The sequence below is a fragment of the Corvus kubaryi genome, unplaced genomic scaffold (genome assembly GCF_017639235.1).
Source record: "Corvus kubaryi isolate FWS band 111438036 unplaced genomic scaffold, C.kubaryi_AGA036_p1.0 65198, whole genome shotgun sequence".
NCBI lineage: Eukaryota > Metazoa > Chordata > Aves > Passeriformes > Corvidae > Corvus > Corvus kubaryi.
In genome coordinates, this window is record NW_024581831.1 from 188 (window position 1) to 20046 (window position 19859).

At 59.1% G+C, this 19859-nt stretch overlaps 2 protein-coding genes across 2 annotated transcripts; both read left to right on the forward strand.

The window, feature by feature from the left end:
* Nucleotides 1-1649: 1649 nt before the first annotated feature.
* On the forward strand, nt 1650-19365 carry LOC121673107 (slit homolog 1 protein-like; the record flags this gene model as incomplete). The annotated part of the gene is made up of 33 exons (XM_042046163.1): nt 1650-1967; nt 2109-2180; nt 2586-2657; nt 2966-3129; nt 3526-3673; nt 4180-4251; nt 4496-4567; nt 4672-4743; nt 4866-5009; nt 5158-5321; nt 5432-5455; nt 5905-6049; nt 6185-6259; nt 6488-6631; nt 6891-7034; nt 7152-7318; nt 8374-8506; nt 9602-9670; nt 10053-10124; nt 10347-10418; nt 10717-10788; nt 12312-12475; nt 12830-12954; nt 13185-13282; nt 13941-14080; nt 14458-14551; nt 14725-14862; nt 15341-15578; nt 15666-15796; nt 15888-16042; nt 16113-16401; nt 16753-16964; nt 17055-19365. Coding segments are annotated over 33 exons (4444 nt in total), but the record flags the coding sequence as incomplete, so codon positions are not given.
* On the forward strand, nt 17993-19365 carry LOC121673109. Its single transcript, XM_042046170.1, has 2 exons — nt 17993-18856; nt 19166-19365. Exons 1-2 carry the CDS (start codon nt 17993-17995, stop codon nt 19304-19306), a joined length of 1005 nt encoding a protein of 334 aa, XP_041902104.1. The 3' UTR covers nt 19307-19365.
* Nucleotides 19366-19859: the final 494 nt, after the last annotated feature.

The window sequence follows — 19859 nt, forward strand, 5'->3', positions numbered from 1 at the left end:
GCCCATGTAAAAAAGTTGCTATCTTTTCCGAAGAGTTTTCTAAGGGATTCCTTCTGGGAGCTAAAAGAGGAATTGGTGCAATGCTGTCTTTTCCTGAAAGGTCAGTGCAATTCCTGGGGGTCCCCACGCTCATCGCATCCCCAACATAGTATGAAGAGAAGATGTTCGTATTTGAAGGAGTGCTGGGGTATCGGAGGCTGCTGCAGGTGTTTGGTCCTTCCCCTTTGGAGGGAGGGGGTCGGGCTGGAGTTCTGGGAGTAGCTGGCAGAGTCAGGGCAGGCAGAGCAGGCAGTGCAAACAGGGCAGGCAGCACAGGCAGGGCAGGCAGCACAAACAGGCAGGGCAGCCTGGCAGTGCCGCCACGTGGGTTGCTGTGAAACTGCGCCTGCTGCTCGCAGAGGATCTGGGCTTTTCCTTCTCCAGCAGCCTGGGCAGCTCCCAGGGCAGCATCTCCCTTCCTCTGCCCCAGCAATGATGCTTTGCCAGCCGGGTTTGGCTCCCCAGGAACGACCCAGAGTGATACACAAGCTGTGCAGGGGGCAGGGGCTGGTGCAGCACGCTGGGACTGTAAGGCATCTCCTTGGTGGCCGGGAATCCCACTGGAGGGCTAGGCAAGCCCACTGTCCTTGTGTTTTCCTTTTCCTCATGCATCTGTGCAAGTAACACTGGTCCTTCCCTCTGGGAACATTTTCTTGTTGTGGCAGTGAAGCTTTCAGCTGGGGTGAAGTCCCAGTTTGAAGACCTCCAGGTATTTTGCAAGCAGCTTGTGCCCATTGGTTGAGCCCATTTTTTGGTGGGAATGAGGGCATGGGGAGCAACATGGATGCTGTGCCTCCATCCTGACCCTGTCCAGCTATAGGGTATCGATAGCGAACAGGCTTTGTTATGTTGAAGCAGAGCTGGTGAGCACTGTGTGTGAAATGCTGACATCTATGGACACCCTGAGATGCTGTGTGGGTTGGGATGCGGGTGTCTGTCTGGCCTGTGTAGTTCTGGGGACATTTAATCTGTGCAGGATGCCCTGGTACTACTTCTCACTCACCCATGGACTTGCATAGGGAAAATGCTATGTTGTGCCTCAGTTTCCCTGTGCCAGGAAGGAGATGGGAACTTGACTTTGTGCCCCAGAGGTGGCTGGAGCAGGACTGTGCTGGCACTGGGCTGGGAAAAGGCAATGCAGTTGCCAGCCAAATTTGGAGGAGCTTCTGACTTTTAGGGTGGGAGAGGGAATGGCTGTTTGGGAGCCACGGGGAGCAAATAAAACAAACAGGTCCTCCCAGAGCTGAGCCAGTCCACCCAAACCCTACTTGCAGTGAGATTTGTGGTCTTCATGGTCTTTAAAAACCAGCCCAGGCATGGTGGGGGATCTGACCTGCTGCCAGCCCTGCAACACAGAGCCCTTGCTGGCTTGGCATGCCCTGGCATTGCAGAGCAGGTGACTACACAGACAGTACCTTGCAGTGATGAAGTAAATAATGACCCAATTATTTGTGCCCTCTGAAGTGTAGGTCAGGCTCCATAGGAATTCCTCCTGGAGCCACTAAGTATAATTACCAGTTAATCAGCAGGGACCTGTAATTATAGCAGTCAGAGAGTATTTAAGTATGGAGGGTTTTCCCAGAGCTGTGCCACTCAGCTCTGCTTGTCAGAGCCAGGGACTGCAGTGCCCAGGGAGCCCCAGTCACTTTCAGCCACCATGGATGGAGCCAGACTTGCCTCCGAACAGCCAGCAGAGCAGTGGTCAGCCAAGGACCTGCAGCCAAATTACACTGTGTCGGAGTCCCTGAGGGATCACTGAGTGCCGGGGTGTGCCGCTGCCTGTGGTGCCCTGCTCCCAGGGGACATCACTCTTTGCGGGCACTGCTCATTTTCCTTCCTGCCTCTTCCTTCTGCAGGGACCTGAGTGAGAACTTCATCCAGGCCATCCCCAGGAAAGCATTCCGTGGGGCTACCGACCTCAAGAACCTGTGAGTCCTGGCAGTGTTGGGCGTGAGGGAGTTTGGGGTCAGGTCCAGTGGCAGAAGGTACTGGAAGTGATCAGGAGTACTTGATTGCTCTCTGCCTGGGCTGTCCCAACAATTCTCCTTTTTTCTCTCTTTCTCCTGCAGCCAACTGGACAAGAACCAGATCAGCTGCATTGAAGATGGGGCTTTCCGTGCCCTGCGGGGGCTGGAGGTCTTGTAAGTGACTGGGGACATGCTGGAGCCTCCAGCCTGCAACCCCATGAAGGATGAGAGTGTCCTTGGGTGTCCCCACTTGCTGAGGTGCTACAAGGACATCCCCAGCATGCCATTTCTCCCTGGGCTGGAGCAGGGGCTGAGCAGGGTTCTGGTACCACTGCTGCAGAGCTGTGCTCCAGGGCTGGATCATGCCCCAGGGGGCCACTTGGGTGCCACTGGCTGTGGGGAGTCGAAGCCTGGAAAGGACAGCAAGTCCTGCTGGGGGTTTGGGCTGTCCCCAGCCTGTAGTTCTCCATCCATTAACCCTATGCCAGGTTGTTCCCAGGGGTTGGTGCCACCTAGACTGTCTCACGTTCCCTTTTACAGCCTGTCTGCCCTGACCTGCCCTTCTTTGTCTTCCTGCAGGACCCTGAATAACAACAATATCACTTCAATCCCTGTGTCCAGCTTCAACCACATGCCCAAGCTGCGAACGTTGTGAGTGCCTGGGCCGTGGTGGTGGTGGGAGTCACCTCCTGGGCTAGAGTGGGATGTCCCCAGCTCTGCTGCTGGTGCTGGTGGCTCAGTAGTGCTGGGACAGCACCATGGGGAGGGTATGGAGGGGACACCCCTGCAGAGCATCCCAAGCATGGTGGCCTTGGCAACAGGCGCAGATGCTCTTAGGCCCCTCTGTATCTCCGTCTGAATGCGCCCACCCTTTGGAATGAGCTAGGCTGGGGCAGCCAGAGGGCAGTGGGGTGGGCAGGAGCTGTCCTGTGGCTGCTGACTGCCCTGTTCGCTTGCAGCCGCCTGCACTCCAACCATCTCTTCTGCGACTGCCACCTGGCCTGGCTCTCGCAGTGGCTGCGCCAGCGCCCCACCATCGGGCTCTTCACCCAGTGCGCTGCTCCTGCCCAGCTTCGCGGCCTCAACGTGGCTGAGATCCAAAAGAACGAGTTCAGCTGCTCTGGTGAGGGGGGCAGGGGAGGTGGTGGGTGCCAGGGCAGGGATATGGGCCGGGGGGACAAGGCTTGTGCCACCAATGCACCCCATCTCTGCTCCCTGCTATGTGCCCCAGCTCAGAGCCTCAGAACCCACGCTGTGGGTTCCTCTCAGGTCAGCACAGTCCTTGGTATGGGGAAAATATGGGGACAATGCCACCCTATCAGTGTGACAGTACATCAGTCTGTGCCTTTGGAGCTTTTGCAGGGGGTTGGGGTGCACTAAGACCTTATGCACCCCCTCAAGGGTGCCATGAACTGTCCCTGCATGCTGAGCTGTCACCAAGGTCCCTTCTTCAGGGTACTGGCACATACTGGCCTGGCTCAGCTCTTTGCAATTCCAATGCTGGCTGCTTCCCTGGCAGGACAAACGGACCCAGCACATGCCCAGCTCTGCAGCTTGTCCTCTGGCTCCTGCCCAGCCATGTGCACTTGCAGCAATGGCATTGTGGACTGTCGGGGCAAGGGGCTCACGGCCATCCCCGCCAACCTGCCCGAGACCATGACAGAGATGTGAGTATGGCCCCACACCATCAGCATGGGGCTCTGGGTGGCTCAAGGCACTGGGAACACAGGAGCAAGCCCCACAGCTCAGCTGCTCCATAGGGCAGCAGGCCTTCCTTGCCCTTCTCTCACACTGCCTAGATTTAGCCCTGGATTTAGCTGCATTAAAAATGTAAATAGAGAAACAATCTCCTTAGAGGAATCCAATTATGGTGCAAAGCCCGTTCTGGGATGGTGCACAAAGCATGTGGGAGGCAGCAGGCACCCCCAAACCCAAGGTGCTGGGGAGGAGAGGTGCTTCCCCCACCCCAGCCACCATGGTTCCCCTACCCGTGGCACCTCTCCCTGATGGAGAAAGCCCCAACCACAGGATGCAAGTTGTCTCTGGGCAGAATATTTCCACACATGTGGGGTAGCTTACTGCGGCCGTAGGTCCTGCAGCCCCCAGCTCTGTCGGTGGGGTTCTGGGGCTTGGCCAGCCCTAGAGCCCTCATGTCTCCGTCTTCTCTTTGCAGACGTCTGGAACTCAACGGCATCAAGTCCATCCCCCCAGGAGCCTTCTCACCCTACAAGAAGCTGCGGAGGATGTAAGTGTGCAGCCTCTACCAGCTCATCCTGAAACCCAATACCCTTCACCCTGCCGGCCACTGCTGAGAGCTGACAGACATGGGGCACTGCTGTGACATGGGTGCCCCACATGGCAGCACTGGTCTTGGATAACCCCAGCTCTGGATATTGGGTGTTGGGGGTGGTCCCCTGGAACTAGCAGAAGGGTGAGGACATGGCACAAGAGAAGAGGGTACCAGGCCACCTTCTCCCTTTGGGTTTCAGAGACCTGAGCAACAACCAGATCTCGGAGATCGCCCCTGATGCCTTCCAGGGGCTGCGCTCTCTGAACTCTCTGTAAGTGCCTACACTGGTGTGGATGGGGTGGGGTGGATGTTGCACCCCCTTAACCATGGCCCACACTGCTCTTCTCATCTCACACACTGGCCTTTCTTTCCCAGGGTGCTGTATGGCAACAAGATCACGGACCTCCCCAAGGGTGTCTTTGGAGGACTTTTTGCGCTGCAGCTGCTGTAAGACGCCAGTGGCTGTGTGGGATGCTTTTCAGGGACACAGGGAAGCAGGACTGAGGTGCCTAGCACCCATGGTGCAGTGAAGGGGGGTCCCCAGACTCACATCCCTCCCTCCCTGCCAGGCTTCTCAATGCCAACAAGATCAACTGTGTGCGGGCAGATGCCTTCCAGGACCTGCAGAACCTCTCGCTGCTCTCACTCTATGACAACAAGATCCAGAGCCTGGCCAAAGGCACGTTCACCTCCCTGCGGGCCATCCAGACTCTGTGAGTGTCCGCACCAGCTCCCATGCCTGGGCAGTCGAGCCTCTGGGGGAAAAGCATCTCCAGGGCTGGAGCTGGTGATCACCCACTGCCTCTGGTGGTGTGTCACCCACTGTCCCTGGCAATGTGTCACCCGCTGTCCCTGGCACAGGCACCTGGCCCAGAACCCTTTCATCTGTGACTGCAACCTGAAGTGGCTGGCAGATTTCCTCCGTGCCAACCCTGTGGAGACCAGCGGAGCCCGCTGTGCCAGCCCCCGGCGCTTGGCCAACAAGCGCATCGGCCAGATCAAGAGCAAGAAGTTCCGCTGCTCGGGTGAGAGCTGTCCCCAGCCCTGTCACAGGCATCCTGCAGCCCGGCTGTGCTCGGCCCTGTTGCAGCCTGGTGTCTGTGTGCAGAAGGCTGATGTGCTTTTTTCTCCACAGCCAAAGAGCAGTACTTCATCCCAGGTGAGCGGAGGAGCCACACACGTGTACATGGGTGTGTACATGGTGCCCTTTTGGCCAGGCTGCCTGCAGGGGTGTTGTGCGAGAGCTCTGTGGTCTGGCCCAGCAGAACCACGCTTCATTTCCCATGTGCTGGGTACCAGGATGCGTTGTGGCATCTCCCATTGTGCCGTTACCTGCGTGGGCAGGCAGAGAGGCGTCTCCAGGGTTCAGCTCTGTTCACAGGAGGGTGGTGGGCAGTGCAGCACCCAGTGTACCCAGGACAAATATCCCTGCAGATAAGCTGCTTTGGGTGTGGAGAAGAGTAATATGTGCACAGGGGCTGGAATGAGGGGAGCTGGGGAAGAGAATGAGACCGAGTAGGGATGTGGGAGGATCAGAGGGAGACGGGGCAGGTGCAGCCTCCTGTGCCTCTGCCCGTGGGAGCCCATGCTGCCTTCACAAACACACAGGGACAGAGGATTACCAGCTGAACAGTGAATGCAACAGTGACGTGATTTGCCCCCCAAAATGCCGCTGTGAATCCGGTGTGGTCGAGTGCTCCAACCTGAAACTCACCAAGATCCCAGATCGCATCCCACAGTCCACAGCTGAGCTGTAAGAGTCTCCTCGCTCACTCTGCCTTCCCTTCTGCAGCAGGCATCTTGCTGGCATTGGGGTTTGGCTCAGGGTTTGGCTGTGCCAGCACTTTGCAGCCATCTGCTGAGCTCTTTTCACTGCTGCCCACTCCAGACGCCTGAACAACAATGAAATCTCCATCCTGGAGGCCACTGGCATTTTCAAGAAACTCACACATCTGAAGAAAATGTGAGTATTGGGCAGGCACAGCCATGTCAGGAGTATCTGAGGGCTGGAAAGGCACATGGGGGTTCTGATGCCAGGGCAGACAGAGGCATGAAATGGAGGCCACATCCCAGCCTGAGGGTCCTCTGAGGGACTGGCATCACAGGGTGCTTAGTGGGATCTGGAGGAGGCAAAGTTCAGGATGAGGTCAAGGCAGAGCCCTCATCCCAGCCTGCTTTTTCCTCTTCACAGCAACCTCAGCAACAACAAGGTGTCAGAAATTGAGGATGGGGCATTCGAGGGGGCATCCTCTGTCAACGAGCTGCACCTCACTGTCAACCAGCTGGAGTCTGTGCGGAGCGGCATGTTCAGGGGCCTGGACGGGCTGAGGACACTGTGAGTCCCCTCTCCTCCATGAGCACCCGGATGGGAACATCCCTACTCCTTGCCTCCCTGCAGGGCCACCTCAGGAGTGCCTTGCCCACCAGCTGGCTGTATCCAGTGCTGGGGGGGGCAGGCTTTTGCTGCTCAGGGACTTGCTCAGGCTCATTCTGCTGCCCAGCACTGAGGTGGGCACAGCCCGGGCACTGCTAAGGTGGGTTCCCCCATGGCGCCTGCCCGTGTTGTAGGTGCCCTTGTTCTCTTCCCTCTGCAGAATGCTGAGGAACAACCGCATCAGCTGCATCCACAACGACAGCTTCACAGGGCTGCGCAACGTGCGCCTGCTCTCCCTGTACGACAACCAGATCAGCACAATTGCACCGGGTGCCTTTGACACGCTGCAGTCCCTCTCCACACTGTATGTCCTGGGCTCCGGGGGAATGCTCCCAGCCTGTCCACATGACATGGGAGGGCTGCAGGTCCCCTTGCCTGGTGGCTGTTCGGGTGCTGCCCTTGTGCTCCTTCCCATGTGCAGGAACCTGCTCGCCAACCCCTTCAACTGCAACTGCCAGCTGGCCTGGCTGGGGGACTGGCTGCGCAAGAGGAAGATCGTGACAGGGAACCCTCGGTGCCAAAACCCCGACTTCCTCCGGCAGATCCCACTCCAGGATGTGGCTTTCCCCGACTTCAGGTGTGAGGAAGGTAACTCGTGGGCCTTGCGGTGCTGAGGGTGAGGGGAGACCAGGCTGCTCCTCCCAGGATGATACTGTGCTCCTTGTCCCAGCACCATCCTTGCCACCAGGATGTGCCCTTGGCAAGTTAAGGGGGCTCCATGAATGCTCTCCCCTAACGATACAAGTTTCCCTCCCTGGTACCCAGCCCTTGGGGCTGCACTCAGATATCCACTCTGGAGCCAGGAGAGGGGTTTGCAACCACTGCACCTTGAGGCTCTTGTATGTAGGTGAGTCTGTGCTGGCAAACGCTGTGCCCTGGGTGCTGACAGGAGCAGATGTGGAGGCAAAGCCCACTGGGATTCATCCTGTTCCTTCCCGCCTTCCCTTCTCAGCCTTGCACATGCACCAGAGCTGGGCAGATGGAGCAGACGGGGAGTGTGCGTGGGGAAAAAACCTTTTTTCTATATATTTTTTTTTAAATTTAGAGCAGCTTTTGAGCCCTCTGGAAAATATTTACAAACAAATCATCCTTTCTTCTGCTTTCCCTCCTCCACCACGTCAAAGACTGAAGGGTTGTATCCTGCGCCTTTCCTAACGCTGCGAGATAGCATACGGTTGTCCCAGGGATGCCTCTCCCGCAGGATTCCAGCATCATGGCAGGGAGGGGGAGCAGTGCCAGCTCCTCTGGCTGCTCAGCATAGGCTCAGCTCCATCTAACCTGTGTCTGGGAGATGGATGAAGGAGGTTGTTTCAGGAGGATTTGCAGGGCTGAGCCCCTTCTTCTGTGCCTTTACCTCTGTTGTCCCTGTGACTGCATTTTTGCATGAAAATGGTGAAAATCAGAGCAGCCTTGAGCTGGTGGTATCCACACCAGTGGGGCAGGCAATTTCTGGGTGCAGGAGCAATTCCTGCACTGCTAACTCCTGACTGCTCTTGCCTGCAACATCCTGTTTTGGAGGCAGGGGAGAATGGTTGGCATGGGAGGGGAGCCATCCTAGGCAGGCACAAGGCATTGAATCTGGCCTCACGTGATGCCCAAGGGCTGGACCCTGGTGACTTAGTGGCTTTCCATGCCTGGTGCAGGTAAGGAGGAGACCAGCTGCATCCCCCGGCCCCAGTGCCCGCAGGAATGCACCTGCCTCGACACTGTTGTCCGCTGCAGCAACAAGCACCTCAAGGCCCTGCCCAAGGGGATCCCCAAGAATGTCACAGAGCTGTGAGTAGTGGGCGAGTACCCAAGCTCTCCCCCTAACCCTCCATCTACTTTACAGCTTTGGGTGAGGGGCTTCTGCTGTGGGGTTGCAGGTGTCAGGGTAGAGACTCCTGGGCTCCTCCCCACACCCCCATTCTGGCCTGGTAGTGGGAGTAGGACCCCCAGCCATCCAAGGGATCCCATCCAGCCCCAACACCAGCAAGTGGCTCAGCAAGAGTCTCTCTTACAATTCAGGGCTATCAAGGGTATTGTGCAAGAGGTGTTGTCACCCAGCAGCTGGGACCCTTGTCTTTGGCCCTTGGGAAGGGACAGCAAGGGACAACCACCCCCTGCAGCTGTGGTTCCCACACAGCCATGCAGCTCAGGGCTCTGTGGTTCCCAGGAGCCTGCCATCGGCAGCAGGGACAGGGGCACTCTGCCTCTGCCATCCCCTCTCACCACAGCTGCAGGGATGCCTTGGCAGTGCTAGCCCCAAGCACGTGGGCAATGGGATGTGGTTTGCCTGGGGTCAGCCACCCGTCACCGTGGGTGTCAGGGAGATACCCACGCAGCCATGCCAGAGCTGGATGTGCAGGCTCCGTGATGCCCATCGCTGCGAAAGCGGCTCTGTACCCCTCTGGGATGAGCGATGGCAGCAGGTCCTGTGCGCAGGGGCTGCAGGCACTGGCTGGGCACAGATATATATACATATATATACCTACCACCCCTGCACACGCCCCCCCCCGCTGTCTTGCACACTCCTCCTCTCTCTGCATCCTCCGCCATCTCTCACATGCTCACACATGCCTTGGGAGCACTTACAGCCTCCCACGCTCACATCGCATGTGTAAATGTGGCACGTGGCTGGCTGTGCTTGCACGCGTTGGCTGCTGGGAGAGCATCCCCAGGGACGTGCCTCCAAACTCAGGTGTGCTAATGCACTCACACTCTAGCTCCCCTGCCAGCTTAGGAGTCCCCCGAGAGCACCTTGGGCCCTGGGTCCAGGAGGGAGGTCATGCTGGAGATGCTTCTTGCAGTCCTAAGCCCATGAAAGGGGAGACAGAGGGAGGGATCTCCTGCTTCTCATTCGCCCCAAGGTGCTTTTGTTGTCCCTTGCAGCTACCTGGATGGAAACCAGTTCACTCAGGTCCCGGGGCAACTCTCTACCTTCAAGTATCTGCAGCTTGTGTAAGTAGCCGGGAGCAGGAGCCCAGGCAGCTGGAGGCATTGCTGGAACTTGTGGGTGAGGGCAGGGGCTGTCTCTGTGGTGTGTGATCCTGAGGAGGGGTCTGGCAGTGTTAGGGGACCCCTGGCATCCCTCTGTGTCCCCCCTCTGCTCTGGAACACAGCTGGCTGGCAGTGATGCTCAGCCTCTGGCTGCTCACCACCTGGCATGGAATAGAGGGGGGACAAGTGGCATTGCTGCCATCACCCTGTGCGACAGCCCTGCTGCTCCCTTGGATGCTGTGCTCTGCTGCTGTTTGCACCCCATTCCAGCTGAGCAGGCTGGGGAGCAGGGAGAGGGGACAGCGCCCAGCTGGCTCCAAGACCTGGGGTTTCTGTTTTCCAGCGATCTGAGCAACAACAAGATCAGCTCCCTGAGCAACTCCTCCTTCACCAACATGAGCCAGCTCACCACCCTGTAAGTGCGGTCCCTGCAGTGCCACACGGGGCTGCAGCCCAGCTGAGCCATGTGGGCTGTTCTAGGGGACCCCAAAGCCTGGGGGGTGCTGGGGACACCAGGGTCTCCACCCTCGGCCTGGGTGAAGCTGTGGTTTGAGATGCAGCTCACGCAGGGGCAGCGTGTAGCCCAGGGCGGGTTCCTTGCAACACACACAGCTGTGTTGTCTGCTTCCCTCCGCAGGATCCTCAGCTACAACTCCCTGCAGTGCATCCCTCCACTGGCCTTCGAGGGCCTCCGCTCCCTGCGGCTGCTGTAAGTACCGGCCCGTAGCCCTGCTCACAGCCCTGCTTGGCTCCTTCTCTGCTGCTGCCTGTGTCCCTGTGTCCCCTGTGCCTGCTTGGAGCTGGGTGCAGGCAGGTGGGCAAGGTAGAGGCTGCAGAAGGAGCATAGGAAGGTTCATATGCTCTCGGAGCAGACGGTGCATTTGCTACAGTGACACTGTGGTGGGGGTCCAGTTCTGCCACCCACACCCGGACCCGTGGGGTGGGGCTGCAGTCCTTGCTGCCCACCTTGGAGCCCTGGGCATCAAAGGACCTTGTGTTCTCTTCAGGTCTCTCCATGGCAATGACATTTCCAGCCTCCCTGAGGGCATCTTCGCAGATGTCACCTCCCTGTCCCACCTGTGAGTATCTCCTCCCACTCCTCGGGGCTCGGGGCTGGATGCAGGCTCCACAGACCTTTAAAAACCACTGGGCTGAGCTTGGCTTCCCTGGAGGGTGAGCTGCCTTCTCCCGTCTTCTCTGGGCTGGTACCTGTGACATCATTTGTTGGATAGCGCTGTGACCTGCTGCCCATGCTCAGGCTCAGATCCAGATGTGCCGCTGAGTCTCCCAGTGCTGCTGGGATGTCCCTATGGTCTTAGGTAGATGTGGTGTAGGATCCTTCCCCAACCCACCAGATCTCTGGGGTCCCCCAAGATGTAGGTCAAGCCATGCAAAGTAGTGTCGCAGCTGTGGTTTGCCAGGGGCTGCTCTGACACACACCAGCGTGTTGCTTGCCTTCTGCCAGTGCAGTTCCCTGCAACAGCCCCCCAGTCTGTCATCAGGTATCCTCCTGCCAGTGGTGGTGTTTCAGCCCCTCTTTGAGTGAGCCTGCACCCCAGGAGCACTGCCCTATACCCACCACCCGGGGCCAGGGTTTAACTTTGCTCGTAGTGTCTTTTTGGTCCCCTCCCTGTCTCTGCTAAGCTGTTCCCAGCTGCCTGCTCCTGGCATCCTGGGGGTCTCAGGCTGTTCTGTCAGTCTGCAAAGAGCATCTTGATTTCCAATCCTGGCCTCCTTGTTTTTTGGGGAGCAACACTGCTTGCTCTGCTCCAATTTCCCTTGGCTGTGCTGCCTTCACTGCTGCCAGCCGGCACTGCTGGTTCCCACAGGCTGAGCTGTGCCACAGCCAGCGCTGTGGGTGCTGTAGGACTGGGTTTGTCAGCCCCAGCAGATCTGCTGTCCCTACTGCCTGCCCTCTGGGCTGCCATCTCCTTCCTTTGTCACATGTGTTGGTCACATTAGCCCTCCATCACTGCTGACCTTTGCAGTCAAGGAGGATTCAAAGAGACACCCAGGCCCTCCGCCTCCCACAAATTCCACTGTTTCCGTACCCTTCTCTGCTGTGGAGCAGAGCAACCCTCCATCCTCCTCCTCCTTTCCCAGAGCAATTCTTCACTTTCCCCCAATGCTGTCTGCACAAGCTCTGGCCGTGACCCACTGCTCATTCCCACCAGCCCACTCCTGTGTCTCTGTCCTGCAGGCTTGTGTGGCAGAGCCCGGGCTGGCCCTGCAGCTCCCATGCAGGTCCTGTTATTTCTGCATGGCCTCAAGGTACTCTGTCCAGTTTGCTGGCCCCAGGCAGCTTTGCCCATGTACTGGAGAGGGACTGCCGAGAATTTCTGTGTGGACAGTGGAGGAGAGCCCGAAGAGGGCAGAGCACGAAGCACTGCATGGGCTGTGGGTCTGGCAGCAGGGTGGTCTAACTGGGCAGCATTGTGGGGCTGTGTGTCCCAGTCCTCCCATTGTGAGCAGCACCTCTGGTGGGTCCAGAAATGGAGGAGGACTGTTTTGCCCATCATGTGGCATCCCGGTCAAGTGACAGAGTTGTGCCCAGTTCCCTCTGTGTGGCAGCAGGTGCAATTTTGCCCCTCTCCTCATGCAGAGCCATTGGGGCCAACCCCCTGTACTGCAGCTGCAACCTGCGCTGGCTCTCCAGCTGGGTCAAGACGGGCTACAAGGAGCCAGGCATTGCCCGCTGCGCTGGGCCCCCCGACATGGAAGGAAAGCTGCTGCTCACCACCCCTGCCAAGAAATTTGAGTGCCAAGGTGAGAGGTGCCCACGCTGTCTATCCATGCCCTCCCCTGGGCACCCAGCAGAGCAATGCTTTGTGAGTCTGGCTGGCTCCAGGATTTCATCTGTTGAGCTGCCTTGTGGAGGAGGGGGAGCAGCATGCTTCCATCCTCTTACCTGCCTGGTGGCACATCCCTGGTGACTGAGCAAACTGATGCCTGTCCCACTGCCTGGTGCACAGCCCCTTGGCAGGACAGGCTCTGCTCCCAGCAACACTTTTCCCCCACATCGGTGGGGTGCCAGCTTTACCCCCACATTGGTGCCCACAAAAGGACGTGTCCCCATCACTCCTTGCACTGATGGTCATCTCCGTGCCTCCCGTCTCACAGGCCCACCCGCCCTGAGCGTCCAGGCCAAGTGCAATCCCTGCCTCTCCAGCCCCTGCCAGAACCAGGGCACCTGCCACAATGACCCCCTTGGCTCCTACCGCTGCGCCTGTCCCAGTGGCTACAAGGTACCCTGGTCCCTACAAGGTACCCTGATCCCAGGGGTCCCCAGTGCCTGGGGACATGTCCCTGCAGAGGGCAGGGGAGCAGAGCAGGGCCTCTGCCATGCCCCTGGGGCTTGCTGTCTTCGGGTCCACCTACCCTCCCTGTGTGCCACAGCATCCTGCTGAGAGGCATGGGGAGAGCTGGGCGGGTGCTGTGGCACCCTCCTCGCTCCCACTTTTCCGTCCTTCCCCAGGGCAGGGACTGCGAGGTGGCACTCAGTGGCTGCTCCTCCAACCCCTGCGCCAACGGGGGAACCTGCCAGCCTCAGGAGGGGGAAGGAGCTGGGTTCAGGTGAGTGCTGGACAGGAATCCATGAAAGATGAATGCTTGGGCAGTAGCAAGGGACCCTGGCATCCCATGGAGAGAAGTTCTGATACTTCTTTCACCTCCTGCATGCTCCCTTGGGCGTATAGCTGGGACACTGCATTCACATGGGAGCTCCAGCTCATGTTGTCTGACTTCACCTCCCCATGCCTTCAGCCCAAAAGGCTCCTAGGCTGAGGTCAGTGGGGGAGAGGAGGGTACCAGCACCACAGGAGGACAGGGAGGTAGAGGGATTTGGGACTGGGAGTGGTTGCTGTCGTCCCGGAGTCGCTGCTGCTCCCTGCTGGGCTGCCTTACCCTCACAAAACCCTCACTGCCCTGAATGCTTTAGGCCACTCTGGGAATCAGGCTGCAATTAAGAGCTGAAAATAGTTGGCAGGCTGGGGTGAGGAGGTAGGCTGTGCAGCCCCTCTCCGAGCTGACAGGCCTTTCAGCCTGTTGTCGTGGCAACACAGCATCCTCGGGCACCACCCCTGTGCCCAGCATTTGACAGGAGGACACCAAACCCAGCTCTTGGTGTGCATGTGTGCTCTGTGCCAAGGTCCTGTGCTGATCATTTTGGGGGAGCCACCCCAAAATATTCCATTTCGTTTTCCTCCTTGACACTGCCCCAACCCTGTGGCAGGTGCCTGTGCCCAGTGGGCTTCGAGGGCCCAAGCTGCCACACCACCAGCGACCCCTGCAAGGAGCACAGCTGCGAGAATGGGGGCTCCTGTGTGCCCAGTGCCACCAACTACACCTGCCTTTGTCCTGCCCACTACACAGGTACCTGGAATGGGGCCCAGCCATCCCCAAATGTCACAGACCTGGCACCAGAATGTGCCCAGTGCTTCTACCTACCCATGAGGGCTAAATAGCTCCTCTGCCTGCTGTCTCAATGCCCATTGCATGGCCTCTGGGTTTAGCTGTCTTGAGTTTGGGTACACCCAGCTGAACCCCACATCCTGGGATGCCCTCAGTTGCCTGGCTCAGGTGGGAGCTGCCTCCAGGGGAGCAGAGCCCTGTGCCCATGGGGTGCAAGCTGTGGGCTTGGCAGCTCCCTGCCTTAAGCTGAGTCCCCCAGGGGTTCCTTCTGCCCCAGGGGGACTGGGGCTGCTCCTCTGGTCCTGGAGCTGCTGGGCACCCCTTCTTCTGCCTTGCAGGGGAATTCTGTGAACAGCCTCCCAATTTCTGCTCAGCCGAGCTCAACCCCTGCCAGCATGACTCCACCTGCATCTCCACCAGCCAGGGGCCCAGGTGAGCCCCCTCCTCTCCAAACCCGCTTTTTCTGGCTGGCTGGGGGTGGGGTAGATTTGCTTTTTGGGGACTGCAGTGAGGGGCATGGAGAAGCAGGTGACAGGAGGAGGAGCAGGCACCCACTGGTGCAGGGGGGAAGGAAGGGGCAGCCTCGAGCCCCCTGCCTACCCCAGGTGTGAGTGTGCACCCGGCTACGTGGGGAGCAACTGCAGTGAGGACTTCGATGACTGCCAGGACCACCGGTGCCAGAACAACGCCCGCTGCCTGGATGAGGTGAACGGCTACTCCTGCCTCTGCACCGAGGGCTACAGGTACCACCAGGAAGACATGGGACACCTGGGGTAGTGGGGATGGTTATGTGTTGCTGTGCAGAAGGGACAAGTCCTGGCTGCCAAGTCCGTCCATCCATCCATCCACCCATCCATCCATCCACCCACCCACCCATCCACCCATCCACCCATCCACCCACCCACCCACCCACCCATCCACCCATCCACCCATCCATCCATCCATCCATCCATCCATCCATCCATCCATCCATTCTCAGTGTGAGGGGAAGGAGTGAGGCTGGGAGTGTGTGTCTAGGGGTGGAGGCTGGGGAGAGCCAGCATCACTGGGGAGGGACCCTAGGGCACAGCTCAGCATCCAGGCATCCCTCTGATGCCAGTGTCTGGAGAGCCTCCCCAGGGACCCCAAATCAGGGGGATGCTGTCAGAGCCCTATGGGGCAGTGGGCAGGATGTAGGGTGCTTTCCCAGCTCCCAGCCCAGCAGCACCCTTGGCCCCACAGTGGCCAGCTCTGTGAGATGCCACCCCACACCGCTGGCCACCCTGGCCTCTGTGAGCGAGCCGAGTGCCAGAACGGGGCCCCATGTGTGGAGCGGGGTGCCCGCGCCCTTTGCCAGTGCCTGCCTGGTTTCGGCGGCCCCAAATGTGAGAAGCTGCTGAGCGTCAACTTCGTGGACCGTGACACGTACCTGCAGTTCACTGACCTTCAAGACTGGCCCCGGGCCAATATCACCCTTCAGGTGAGGGCTAGGGGGGCGTGGGCACATTGAGGGATGGCACTGTGGGTCTGCCCCAGAGATGTGGGCTCCCACCTCTCTCTCTGGCAGGTCTCCACGGCTGAAGGCAATGGCATCCTGCTGTACAACGGTGACAGTGACCACATGGCTGTGGAGCTGTACCAGGGCCATGTGAGGGTGAGCTATGACCCTGGCACCCACCCCAGCTCGGCCATCTACAGGTACCTGGCACCCCTTCTCCACTCACTGGGGACCTCCACCCCCATTGCTTTGGCCTGGGGGCGTCCCTGGTGACCCAGCCATCCCCGCCAGTGCTGAGACCATCAACGACGGGCAGTTCCATACCGTGGAGCTGGTGACCTTTGACCAGATGGTGAACCTGTCCATTGATGGTGGCAGCCCCATGACCATGGACAACTCGGGCAAGCACTACACGCTGAACAGTGAGGCTCCCCTCTACGTGGGAGGTAGGACATGGACTGGGTGATGGAGGGCATGAGGGGCATCCGGTTGCACTGACGGTCCTGCTCTCCCCAGGAATGCCTGTGGATGTCAACTCGGCTGCCTTCCGCCTCTGGCAGCTCCTCAATGGCACCAGCTTCCATGGATGCATCCGCAACCTCTACATCAACAACGAGCTGCAGGACTTCACCAAGACGCGGATGACGCCGGGGGTGGTGCCGGGCTGCGAGCCCTGCCGCAAGCTCTACTGCCTGCACGGCATCTGCCAGCCCTCGGGCACCCAGGGCCCCGTCTGCCACTGCGAGCCTGGCTGGGATGGGCCCCACTGCGACCAGCCCCGCGGCGGTCCCTGCCAGGGGCACAAGTGAGTGCCCTCACCCCATTGTCTGCCCTACCCGCCCCTCCCACTGGCTGCCCACCCTGCCCCATGGCTGGTTCCTGGTGCTGTGTCGTGTCAGTCCTGTGCCATCTCAGTGGTGCCGTGCCACAGCAGTGCCCTGCCATGCCACTAGCACTGAGATGTGCCAGGCTGTTCTGTGCTGGTGGTGCCATGCCAGAGCCACACCTGTGCTGTGCCATGATGGCTGTACTGTACCAGGTGGTGCTGTACCAGTCCCAGTGCAGTACTGGTGCTGAGCCATGCCGTGCTCAGTGCTGGTGGGCTGTGCGTGCTGGTGCCACGCCAGCAGGTCCTGACAGCACCGTGTGCCCACAGGTGTGTGCACGGGCTGTGCCTGCCCCTCGACGCCCTCTCCTACAGCTGCCAGTGCCACGAGGGCTACCAGGGTGCGCTCTGCAACCAGCCTGCCGAACCACCCGACCCCTGCCGCCACCAGCCCTGTGTCCATGGCCACTGCCATCTCACCCCAGGTGGCCAGCCCACCTGCGAATGCCACGATGGCTACACTGGAGCCCTCTGTGACCAAGGTAGGTTAGGTGCTGAGGAGGTGGGTGTCCAGGGAGGGCAGCCCTATGCCACGACACCAGGCTGACCATTGCTGTCCCACTGTCCCACAGAGCCAGAGTGCCGCGGGGAGCCAGTGCGGGACTACCACCAGGTGCAGCGGGGCTACACCATCTGCCAGACGACGCGGCCGGTGGCCTGGGTGGAATGCCGGGGGACCTGCGGTGGCCCTGATGCCAGCTGCTGCACTGGGCTGCGGCTCCGGCGCAGGAAATACGCCTTCGAGTGCAGCAACGGTGCGACCTTTGTGGAGGAGGTGGAGAAGCCCAGCAAGTGCGGCTGCAGCCAGTGTCTGTGAGCAGCCACCCGCCCTGCAGAGCCGGGGGGCTGGCGGGGAGACGCCCCCAAGCCAAGGACCTCACTTTGCCCTGCGGGCATGATGCTGCTCTCTGGGTGTTCCGAACTGCAGCTGCATCTGAGGAGCCCAGCAGAGGGTAGAGCTGGTGCATCTAGAAGGTTGGGAAGGAAACAGAAAAAAAAGAAAAAGAAAAAAAAAAAAGGAAAAAAACCCCACAAACAAAGCAAATGTGTAGATAGAGAATTTTTTTAAGAACTGCAACTACACAGATGTGTGGATATGGAGTGGGAACCCTGCCCAGCTGCCCCATCCTCTCCCTGTGGCACTCTGCCTCCCAGCCAGTGCAGCCCCACAGCCACGGAGGGCAGTGCCTGCATCCCCAGCGAGTCCCCTCCGGCATCCCTATCTCTTGCATCAGCCCAGCAATCTGAGGGCTTTTTCAACACCTGGGACTGGAGGAGGGGGACCTGACATGGCAGAGCCTTGTGAGCTATGGCAAGCTGTGGCTTACAGTGGGCTGCGTGGTGCAGCCAGCATCCTGCAGTCCTGGTGAGCCCAGACCTGGTTTCCCGTCCTCTCCTCCAGCAGCCCTGGTCTCTCTCCCTGCAGGTTGCTGGAGCCCAAGGTACCCCAGATAATGTCACCAGCTCTGTGGCCACAGCCTGACCCTCTGGTGATGCCCCCAGTCCGTGCATGCTGGCTGGGCTCTGCAGTGCACAGGCACGCATGGGTCCAGCCCACTGTGGTCACATCAGGGCCACGCTGGTGGAGCAGGACCAGGGCAGCGCCAGGCACACTGTGTGGGGGACAGGCAGCAACGCACAGATGTCCCTGAGGGTTCCAGTGCCAACTTGCCCTGTGCCATGGGGGCCAGCACTGTGCCGTTCATGTGGAGAGGGCCCCAAATACCCCTGGCTCAGCCAGCTGGCTCTGCTCAGAGGTGGGAGCTGTGTGAGGGCAGCACAGGAATCCCTTTTTTCCAGGCTCTGTCCTAGGGGAGCAGGCCTGCAGCTGGGCAAAAGTACCCCATGTCCCACTGACCCAGCCAGCAGGAGCAAGAGGCTGCTGGGACAGCTGGGGTGCAGGTTTGCCATGCCCGTCACTGGGCCTCAGTCTTGTGCGTGCCAAGTTGAAGAGGCTGAAGATGTCCAAACCTGCAAGCCTGGAGCCAACACCACTGCCAGGGCAGGATCCACCAGCTTGTGGACTGAAGTGCCCATACCCAGCATCTCTCCAAAGCCCACAGTGCCAGGGCATGTGCTGGGCTGGTGTGGGAGCAGGGGCACATGGGGAGCTTGTGCCGGGGTACAGTATGCACCCAACATCCACAGCAGCATCACCTCTACAACTGTGGGGGCCAAGGATAGTGGGTGCCCAACCTGGGACACTGCAGATGGCTGGACAGTGAAACACCACATCACCCTGGTGGACAGACTCATCCCAGAGCTGCAGTCCTGGGTCTCTCTATCACACTGCTCCAGCACTTCGGCTTCAGGTCTGCACTGCCAGCTGCGGCCAGGCTCCAGGCATCTCCACGGGATACACCCAGCTCTGCAGGTGCTGTCACCATCCCTGCTCACCACTAGCATCCAGGGCGTTTCCGCCACCACGGGGATGTGTTTCTGCCACAAATGCCCTCTCCATGGGAGCTCCTCTGCCACACAGAGGAGCTGGGATGCGACTCATTTTGCCTGTGGCCCGCCCAGGGCTTGGTTGTGTTGTGTTTCTGTTCTTGCTGTACGCTAACCGCTAAAGTATCTCTTTATACAGAATACTTACAGATTCTAATATATATTTGTATTTCATTTTGTTATAGTATTTTTATATGTTTGGGGTCAACAAATGATGTTTTCTTTTTGTTTACAGATGCTACTGGGCAGGAAAATGACGGTGGCTTTGTTTGGCCCGTGGGGTTTGTGTGTGTCACTATTGAAGACGCTGGTTTGTACTAGGCTGGCGAGGGAGGCGCTGGGCATCCTTCCGCTGGCAGAGGCTGTATTGTTTTAGGAGATGTTTGGTATTGTCTATGTTGTCTTCCATGTGAACATGACATTTATTCATTCAGAGGCTTGGCCTCTTCTTTCCTGGTGGGGAGAAGGGGGAAGCTGATGCTTGGGAGCTGCTGAGTGTGCGAGGAGGTGGCACAGGATGGAAAGAGTTGGTCCTGCCTTGGGGGATGATTTCCTACTCCTGGAGCAGCCCTGGCCAGCACTTCTGGCCAAAGTGTTGCCCCCATGGTGCAGGGACAAGCAGCCAGGGTTGTCCATGCAATGCCTTGCAAAAGCAGCCATCACTGCCGGGGTCTTGCAGGTGGGAAGCTGAAGGGCCAGCGCCTGCTGTGGGGATGGAATGGCTCCAGGGGAAACTGGGCACTTGTAGCTCTCTGGGGAAGGGAAGAGGGGGTCTGGGCAGCAGTCCCCAGGAGCACCAAGAGGTTGCACTGTTGGTGCCACAAACACAAGTCTGCCACAGCTCAGGGACTGGTGTGGGAGCACTGAAACCCCGCACAGGCATTTATACCCCTCTCCATAGGGAGGGTGTGACGCTTGGAGGGTGCCAG

Coding starts and splice junctions, on each gene's coding strand:
- LOC121673109 (XM_042046170.1), top strand. CDS start 17,993: ATGCTGGCTGGGCTCTGCAGTGCACAGGCACGCATGGGTCCAGCCCAC. Junction 18,857..19,165: donor GGATACACCCAGCTCTGCAG/GTGCTGTCACCA, acceptor TTTTGTTTACAG/ATGCTACTGGGCAGGAAAAT.